Consider the following 10000-nt stretch of genomic DNA (forward strand, 5'->3'; position numbering starts at 1 on the left):
AGGCACCAAGCAAACAGTGGCGCAACGGAACCAGATGATCGAAAATAGGCTGTCTGGCTGGCTGGCTGGCTGCTGCTTATTGCCCCGGGGCCTGGCAAGCAGTCAGGCAATAGCTCGCACCGAGTCTCGCGCGAATGCACATAAGCGACAACGGGATAGACTAGTAGCGTGTGTCTGGTGTTCCTGGCGGGGGCTGACATGACATTTTCACCATCTCTCGCCACCGTACAGGCGGCCACGCTGTCGGCGGCGTGGCGAAGGGAACATTGAATATTTGATCTTTTCAACCTTTTCCAACCGGAGGCCCCCCCGGGGGGAAGTGGTCTTCCACGCCCCCGGGTCCCAGGTATACCAAATGGTCGATGCCACGACGTTGGCTGTTGGCCGACAATGTTATGATAAGGAAATGAAAAAGGGAATCATTCTAAAGTGTCTATAGCTGGCTTATTGGGTATAATGCACCGTAACACAACCTACCTATGCGCCTCTAATCCCCATGTGCCCATGACATTTAAATCCCATTTTCCTTTCGTGCATCGCTTCGCGAGTCACGTCCCGGCTGCACCGCTGGCTGAAGCCATGCTTTGCTACATAAACCGGATCCAATTTTCATTTCCGCTCGCTCGCTCGCTCGCCCGCGTAACAGTCATCCTTGGGGGCTGTCTCTGTATGTGTGTAGACGAGTCGTAAAGCCTCCGTTTTGCACCAATACGATGCAATTCCCGGCGGAGACGTGGTTTGTTGAACTACAACCGCGGCTCAACAGATTGAAGAAAGCAGCCGGCGTCAGGGTTCAAGGCGTAAAAGGCGCCCCAGGGAATCACATCGCCCAGGATCAACGCAACCCACCTCCCCTTCGCGGCCATCTATCCGCCTAAAGGCGACACCCGTCTGTCAAAGCGCAGGAGCGCAGCTTCTCGGCAGAAATCACGGTGCTGCTGCATCCCAGACATCGTCGACGGATGCATACGACGAATGGATTAAAAATGCATCCCCGCCCTTAATCCCGGCCCGGATCGCTGGTGCTCGGTTGTTGAACTTTTCGCCTATTTACCACGACCACCCGCTCCCCCGACGCTGTCGCAAACCAAGAATGAAAAGGCTGTTGGAGTGTGTCTACCGACCGCACGATGTTTGCCAAAAAATATGCACAACGACACAATGCAAACTCCCGGAGCGAATCTTTCCGTTTCCGTGTTTTCCTCGGAACACTGCCGGTTGCCGTCCTTCCTTATTATCGCAATTCATCCGCATTTGCCTGTTGTTGTGGCAGCCATAAGTTTGCTCTCTGTCTCTCTGTCTCTCGGTTAGTAGGAGCACAATATTCTCCGCCGTGTCGTCGGCGGCGGCCTTATCGCTGGCCCAGTTGCTTGCCATAATCCTTGGCAGCATGATGGGGCTCTGCCAGCGGCCAAAGTGCTGCTCTTTTGGGTGGAATAAACGGCTCAGAATGGGCTCAGAATGGGCTCTCGGCTGCTTGGATTATTACCAGGTTGATCGATAATTGTGTTTGTGAATTTCTCTCTCCCGTGCTTTCTTCTCCGTTTCTCGCCGCTCATCCTGCTGCATCCGGTGCGCCGTCCGGAGGACTCACTGCCGGTCCGATCGGCAATCCTTTAAAATTTATTAACCTGCCGCTCCGGGTGCCAAGCCAATTGGCCGAGCTTAATTCCTGGCTCGCTTCCGTTGGCGTTGGTGTTGTTGTTATTTTTTGCGGGAAAATCCATCCATTCCACCATGATTTAGCGGAGGGGAGGGGATAAAGTTTCGATTGGATTTGATTGATTTGTTGTTTTCGGCCACCCAAGGGGGGCTAAACCCAACCCCACGTCACAATTCGAAGGACGATCAATTTGAAGTGTTTTGTATTTGGCCAAACTCGAAAACTTCTTGATTGGCGGTGGCAGCAGCAGCACCACCATTATCTCGAACTCCAGAGGTGCTTGAAGAGTAGAGTTTAAGGTCCTTAAGTCAAGCAGTCTCCGTTAAGCTTCGTTCTCTGCGTTTAAGGTCAGCACCCGGATTGGTACTCGATGGTGGCCTGATTTCGCTACCGAACCGAAAGGAATACCACTCACAGCCTGGACCGATGTTGATCCTTGTAATTGATTCAATCACATTCAAAGAACATATATTAGCTTTCAGTGAGTGAGCTACTCGGTCTCTACCGGATATGATGAAGTTTTACGATTTGCTCTACATTCCAACCTACCTCAAGAGATTGCAGATCCTCAGATTTGAATTTTCAACTTCAGACTACGATAAGAACGGAGCAAAAGCAGAAAATGCTACCTTTTCGGAACGACCAATCACGGTTCCTGGACAAACATCTTTCTGAGCATTTTGCTTTTCTTTTGCTTTTCCATCCAGCTGCATGATAACATCTTCGTCTTCTTTCTGCACACACAGCATCGCCCGAGGAACGGAAAAGCTGCCAAAACTTTTCTTTCCTAATCCTGTTGAACCGTTTTCTTGATTTTCCTCCGACTAGTATTCTTTTCCCGAGGATGAAATATCCATGAATCTACGGCCGAGTGTGTTTGCATATCGTGGCCCGCTCGCTGTGAGTGTCCCTGGCCGAGAATACGAGCACCCCGAAAGGGTAAACTTTGTCGGATTTTTGCTTCAACCAATTTACTGGCATGCTTCAGCGCTCCGGGAGCTATTTTTATCTACTTATCCACGATAAAAACTATCCAGCTACGATAAGCTTATCGTAAACTAGCCGCGCCCCGCGGGGAGAGCTTCCGAGTAGTTGCGTGTGCTATTGAAATGCCCGCGAAATGGTCTGCTACCGGCTCCGAGGTTATCGATAAAAGTTGAGAAAGAAGCAGTTCACCAGAAACCAGAAGTCAGATGTCTACCGTCACTTACTTTCCGGAGAGATCCGAATGATTCAAGTTATTTTTTTCCTCCTCCAGAGGATAATGATATCCTTGTCCAATAGAGAGAGAGAGACGAGAGATGCGTGATAAAGTTTTGCCATTCCAAGGGACATTGATTTCGACTGAAATGGAGTGAAAACGACTCCCAAAAAGGGTGCCCTGCTTACCGTCTGGTGTATTTTATTATTTGTCTCCACCAATTCCACAAACAAGCCAACGATTCCCATGAGGATAATCCATTCATTTCGAGGCGCATCACTCAACAGTATCTCCATTTATGAAACAGCCAATTACTTAAGAGATCATAAAGTATATCTTCCTCCCATGACGTCGATGCCGATGCATAATGTAATGGCACTTCACTACAGTCCTCTCCAAGTGCGCACTAGCTTGCCAGTTTTTTCTCAAAATCCGAAGAGACATTCAACTTGAATGCCATCTTCTCACCTCGTAAGCTCTGCCCGAACGCGAGTGCAGTACGTTATCGGAACCGTTTAATCATTGACAAACTGTGAGCAGTAGCATCAGCATGATTTTCGACACCGGGGGGGCCCTTGGACCGTTTCAAAACCTGCGCCGTCTGCGGAAACTCTTTGAACATTACGCCGTGCGCTTGCACAGTGTGCAGTGTGTATGTGTCGTCCGGTATCATCTTGTCGCTCGGTTTTTGTCTTCTTGCGACCGACCTGCCTCACTTTGCAATCGTAGCGTCGCGTCGCATCGCGTCTTGGCTGGAAATGAAATGCAGTCTCGCCACGTGTCTGGCCCTGGGATTCGTCGGACGCCTAGACACGCAGACTGCTGCGCCACAGGTCTGTGACCACAGTTGCATCCAGACACCGGTACCCTTCCCTTTCCTTTTCATCTTTTCCTTCTGTTCTGCTCCCCCCTTTTCCCGGCTAGCCAGCCAGCCAGACACAAAGAGAAATCATTGAGCAAAAGAAAGAAGGGGAAAGAAAGGACTCCTGGGCGAGCTGCTGGTTGAACGAATGCACAAATACAGAAGAACTTGGGCTGCATGCTGCCAACGTGGCACCGTGTGCCGTCTGCCAGCCAGCCAGCCAGCCAGCCAGCCAAGATCTGCTGATTTATCTGACACTCCAGCACGGTGCCATTACTGTTTCTCGTGCCATCTCGAAGCAAAGTGTCCTGTGTGTACAATCAAGACACGGAGACTTATTATAGGCTACGTCTGTGGATGGATACCTCAATGGGTGGACCGCGTGTGGCAACGGACGCGCGCCGCACTGTTACCATTCTGGATGTCAACAACTTCCGTCCCGCTACTCCCGAAGATGCACTTCAAACCCTGAGAGCTTTTCGAACGCCGCGAGTTGTGATTCGTTTACGTGGAACCCTTGGAATTCGATTACGCGCGATCACGTGTCCCGCCCGCCCGTCCATCCGTCGGAGTGTCTTTTCTTCCCAAAAAAAAAAATGAAACCCAACTCATACTTACTCTGGTCGTTTCGCTCGTTCCGTTCTTTTACAGGATTTCGCCCACGACCTCACCCAAGCGAAGGCAGACGTCGGAAAATGGTCAAACGGAGTGGCGCAGCAGCCACCAGTCCAGCCGCACCTCGGACGCGATCAGCATCGGCATGGAGAGTGACAATTCGAGCGACAACAAACCGCCGTCCTCTCGGGAGGAAACCATCATTACGAAAAGTCCAACCCAAACGACACTGGTGAGTACCGTCGAGTAAGGCGACAAAGCACTTGACAGGATCCCGTGTTCTTGTACGAATCAGTGGATTCTTCCACTTTTTTACGGTCAATCAAGTTCTCGATCGGACGTGGAGCCGTATTTTCGACACGTTTACAAGCAGTTTATTAATACCATTTGCTCAGTTCTCGACTTTAGAACTCCAAAAATACAACATCCTATTATAGACTTAGAGCACTGACCTTCTGCACTGCCAGCCAGACACCTAATCCAGTTCAATGGCTGTCACTCAAATCGTTTCATTAACTGGCTGCCCTAGTTTAATCCTCCCGAAATCCTACCGTTGTTGTTCCTTCTCCATATCACTGTCGTTGGCGTTAGATTAAAAATATCCCACCGGACAGAGTTTATTAACACTTTTTTCGTTCCACGGAGCCGGCGGATCCAGCAATTCGCCCGAGCATAACGTAGGCACCAATCGGCCGGCTTGCCTCTCAATAACATTAACTTTCATTGCTCCATCGGACCGTTCTCGGTTTCTGAGCCCCCTAGGCCTAAAAGTACGCCCGGTTCGACGACTGTCAGGCCTACGATGGATTATCGCTTCGAGCCCGCCCCGGGGAGGTCACAGGACCACCAGGACCGAAAGTGTGAAACTTGTGTCACTTCCAATCAACTGCCCAACTGCCGAATGCTGCCCTGCTGTTGTTAGTTTAACGAGAGCGCGTGTTAAGCAGCTCACTCCGGACACAACAACCCCTGCCCCCTTTGAACGCTCGTGATGAGTTATTTTCGGGACCAAGCTTTCTCGGTTCGGCCTTTTCGTTCCGTTATTTGGAAACACAATTTTCCTTTCCGTTTCGCATCATTTGCACGGTGCGGTGTGTTCTGCACCACCACTCTCGATGCTTGAAGGTCCCGGGGCCTAGGAAAAAGGATACGAGAGAGAAAAAAAAGAACTAGTATCACTTATCTGTCTGTATACAGCCGTGTGGCCAAAGCACTCTCCAACCGAAATACACATCTCAGTTGATTGATGTGGCCGTGTCCGCAGTCCCTGGGTTTTGCTGGCCTACAACGTTCTCAACGTATCACTTTCCTCGTTCGGGCTTAGCTTTTGTCGTCGAGAGGAGCAACGAAAGGAGTGCTGGCAAGATCTGACTCTGGGATGCGAATGGAGACGCCTGGTTCGCCACGTATTCGAGTGTGAATTATTGATATATTTGGTTCGGTAAGCTCAAACACACACTGGCACGCGTGTGTATGGACCGGTGCCAAGCTTCTCATCAAAATGATGATGATGATGATGATTCGGATGCCAGAGGGCACGTGGCGCATGGGATGATTTTCTTTGCGCTCAAACAGTGCTCCACTCATTGACCTAGGCCTTCGGCGACGGCAGGAGGCCTTGCGTTCTTCGCTTACCACACCTTGGCCAAAGCTGGTTAACAAAAGCCATCGGCCCCCGGAATGGTGGGCCGAACAAATGGAATATCTATGTTGTATGCGGAATGAATAAATTATGCTCCATGGTAAATGAGTACCGTTTACCCTTCTGTCACTAACCGGAAAGCCTTGAAGCTGAAACTTGGTGTGTTTGTCTCTGTGTAAGAGAGAGAGAGAGTGGCAGGGTTAAGGATTTGTATCAATTTGACCAGCTTCTGTGTCGAGCCGAGGTGTGCGCGCGCTGCTGACACGCAATGACAGTTTCGTTCTAGGTGTACTACGATAAGCTAGAAAATGCGAAAAAACTTCCACGAAAAACAAACGCAGTAGGTCAGTCTTCAGTAACAGTTTATGGTCATAAGTCTTGGAGTTTAATTTAAAAACTCATTCCTGTATTTAACTAGCAATCACTTCTGCTGTAATAAGAAACAAATATCTAGAAGCGCTATCTTGTTTGCTAGCCCCATAGACTGCATATTCTTGCCTATCCTTCCACTATCTATACGGAATGGCTTCGTTAAAGGGCCCGGCAATACATAAGGAACGGGTAGTTTAGCCAAAGTGCCAGAGTGATGAGCGCTCGCCCGCCCGCAACCACCGTTTAGGGAGCACACATTTGATTCTTCCTTCTGCTCCGCTACACATAAATGTTCCCGGAGGACCAGAACACCCGAAATTCCGGGAGGAAATGGTGTTTACCTCCGCCCAAAAGGGACGTTCTGTCGCCGTTTCGCATCGCTATCCTCGTGGTCGGCTTGGCTGGTGGACTTCCGGCGAGGGACCACCGGCTGCTGCTGCCGCTTACTGTGACACAATTTATTTCCAAGGAAGCTGCCCGGTTCTGGTCCTGCCGGGTTGTGGAGCCAACGGAAGCATAAATCACATAAAAATGTAATTTCTCCTTCCACAACATAATCTCGCCCGCAGTCCGCGCAGTTTGGTCGTCGGCATCCGGAACCGCGCCAGCTTACTCGCTTCTTTGCTTCCTTGGTAGTGGTCTGTAGGGTGGTCCGTGTTGTTGGTGGTACGCAAACTAAAATCTGGCCGAAATCGACAACGATACGAAATGTTAAATTTCGTCGGTCGGTCGCATTCGACGCCCGTACTGGAAGTGTTATTTTTTCATCTTGATATTTCGTTTCGTCCTGCAACCATCATGCCAACGTCGCTCCACTCTCGCCCAAAGGAACCAAGGGGCCTGTTACATGCGAAGAAACAAATGATTGCTTGCCCCTGGAGGGACGTAGCTCGTCCATTCAGTGGAGAGACTCTTTCTACTTTCTGTTTTCATTCTCCCTTCGTCCGTGCATCCGTCGAGGATATTTGCCTCTGGCTTTGCGGGGGGGAATGGATAGTTCTGTTTACTTTATTCGTGCAAGCGTGATAATAAATGGAAGGAAATCTGCGAACGCGAACGTTCGCCGCGTCCCGGCGTACCAATAGGCGAAGGCGAAAAGATATTTATCAGACGTATTATCGAGTAATAAGAGATCGTTTCCTATCCGTTTGATCCGCTACATCGTCTGGAAACGAGATGCGAACCGATGGTGGAGGAAAATGTATTTTGCCAGATAGAAAAATCGCTCCATTCCATTCGCTCGCCATCGTTTGAGGGTTTTTTTTCGGTCTCCTGCTCTGGTCTGCAAAAGGACAGCTCTCAATGCTGTATTTATCTTTTCCAATTTCCGTAGCGTTTCAGTTCCGCCGCCATTCCGCTTTTTGAATGCTGTTTAATGTTGAGGATTACATTTTAAGCTTCTTTGGGGGGCTGTGGGATTCGTTTCAATTCAGCTTCAGTGTAAGCTACCGTGCATTTGATGAATGAATTTGTAAATAGTTTTCGATTGGAACCAAGATTCGAGCAACTTTCCCCTTACTCCTGTCACCAAACGGTCTACTATAACAAGATACAAGTTCCATCTTCCGGTCCACGATTCCATAACCCAATTCCATCTGCTTCATGCAATTTAACTAATCAACTCGCCCTTCGGGCACATTTTACTGGTTTCGTTCGCAGCCAAAGACACGTCCACCCAACGCGATGCCGCAACGCTACGCAAGTCTTCCATGTTCCAGTCCACCCAAGCTGCAAGGATCCGCTGGACCGAATGATGCCGGAGGCGGAAGTCTCGACGGTGGCCGAAACAAGCTTGGCATCGGCATCAGTGCCGTGCACGATGCGGTACTCCGAGGGATGGCCCGACTGCCCGGTAAGTCGTTAAACTCTCACGCCATGTAGCGAATGCATCCGGCAAACCAGGCTGAAACGCTGTATACCAAGTTTTTGGTCTTTCATCGTCTTTAGTTACGTTTTTTTTCTTCTTTTAATTATAAACTCGCAATCTTCCGTCTAGAAAAAAGCGACAGAGAGAGAGTCTTTGTCTTTCAATAAACTCCAAAGCTTCATTGCAGCACAATCCAGACTCTCTCGCTCTTGCTCTATCTTTCCTGTTGCGAATGGTACCGGAATGATATAGTTTTCCGCAACTCCCAAAGGTGTGGTTCGCGGGGAAATTATGTGCATCCTGGGAACGCACCAAAAAGGAACGAAGCGAAACAAACGGCAACAGAATGGCCAATGGAAACGCCTGGCAGCAAACTGGCTCGGGTCGGGAGGCCACAAATCGAGAAGAATTAATGAGATAGCCGACGGACACGCAAAGCTTAGTGCAGTTCGAAACCATTTGTGCACGCTACCGGCAATAGCAATTAACGATGAACAAGAACCAAGTTCGCGTGTGATTGCAAATTTAAAATGATTTACTACAAATCACTCTAGTGCTAGTGAGTTCGTTTGCAACTTATTGAGCACGAGCACGAGATTTGCGAAGCTCCACGACGACGCGCAAAGCGAACGGCAAACGACATCAGCTGCAAATGGTTGGCGATAACCTTCCACTTGGCTTCTGCTTGTTTGTTGTGCCACAATCAATCCAACTGGATCGCCTGGGATTCCCGGTCGTTCGACAGCGTGTGATTACCATTCCCTGGTTGTCATGATTCATCCACAAAGATCCGTTGTGATGCTAGAGCTTCGCAAGGCTAAAACTTTTATTTCTTCCAAGCGTTTTACAGAATACCGTTTTGCAATAGAAATTGCATTGACTGTCATTATCCGTTCTTCCTGATCAACAGTAAATACATGGTGGGCCCTTCGGGTATCTGGTGGTGGTCTGTGAATAGAAGGACACCCAGACAGGGCTGTTAAAACGAAACTGGATCGCAATAATTGATCGAAAAACTTACCGATGGCAGTCGCAGCTCAAACTTGTCACGGTACTCCTGCAACAAACGCTTTTCCGGATCCTCGTTCGGTCCGATCTCGAACCGGTGCACACCGGCCGAATACGAGATCTTGCCCTGCGTAGGAGTTTTGAAGGTGTAGGCCGCAGCAAGTTTCGCGTACGGATCCGTCGTCGTAGACGGTTCTTCGGTGGTAACCGGGATGGAATCGATCTCCGTTCCGATTTCCACCATCTGCCCAAACTGTGGGGCAGCTTCCAACAGACCACAAATGCACAAACAACCCACCACCACTGCCAGTAACAAGCCCTTGGCCATGTTCGTTACGTTATTAGCACTGCTATACCTTCTCGGAAGACGATTCGCAACAAACTGATTGAGTTCAGCAGTAGGACCGATGAGATTGCGCTGCCTACCCAATGATAAGCCAATCAAGCGTTGCTCTCTCGCTCTCCTTTGGACCTAGTTGATTCTAACTTTGTGTTAAAACGAACGCAAGAGAGCTCTCTGGGTATTTTAATGGCAGTGTCCTCGCACTCCCTCTCTAAGGCCAATACCACATTTACACAACTCTCATTTTAGGCGTGTGGCATAAGTCATAAGGCCGCGCGCTGCCGCTGCTGTTGCTGCAACTCTTATCACTTCATTTGCCTCAATTCAATGTTCTTCAATCTGCGCGTACAAAACACGCAGTTAGCAGGAGAACGCATGCCGGTGGCTTCATTTTAGGCTTCGGTTATGATTTATATGATACTTCGTG

General features: G+C 49.4%; 2 protein-coding genes across 6 annotated transcripts in view; one reads left to right on the forward strand and one right to left on the reverse strand.

Moving 5' to 3' along the window:
* The window catches only part of LOC126572269 (mucin-5AC), a 122266-nt gene that overhangs the window by 81628 nt on the left and 30638 nt on the right, over window positions 1-10000 (forward strand). For all 5 annotated transcript variants that reach the window (XM_050231451.1, XM_050231452.1, XM_050231450.1 and 2 more), the window contains 2 exons: window positions 4378-4573; window positions 8015-8207. In XM_050231451.1, the coding sequence (XP_050087408.1) occupies window positions 4378-4573; window positions 8015-8207 (389 nt within the window). The remainder of the gene's footprint in view (window positions 1-4377; window positions 4574-8014; window positions 8208-10000) is intronic.
* Window positions 8735-9598, reverse strand: LOC126572287 (uncharacterized). The gene is made up of 2 exons (XM_050231482.1): window positions 9244-9598; window positions 8735-9170 (listed from the first exon to the last, which is right to left on the reverse strand). The coding sequence occupies exons 1-2, from the start codon at window positions 9556-9558 to the stop codon at window positions 9126-9128; spliced, it is 360 nt and encodes a 119-aa protein (XP_050087439.1). The 5' UTR covers window positions 9559-9598; the 3' UTR covers window positions 8735-9125.

Source organism: Anopheles aquasalis, chromosome 2, assembly GCF_943734665.1.
Source record: "Anopheles aquasalis chromosome 2, idAnoAquaMG_Q_19, whole genome shotgun sequence".
NCBI lineage: Eukaryota > Metazoa > Arthropoda > Insecta > Diptera > Culicidae > Anopheles > Anopheles aquasalis.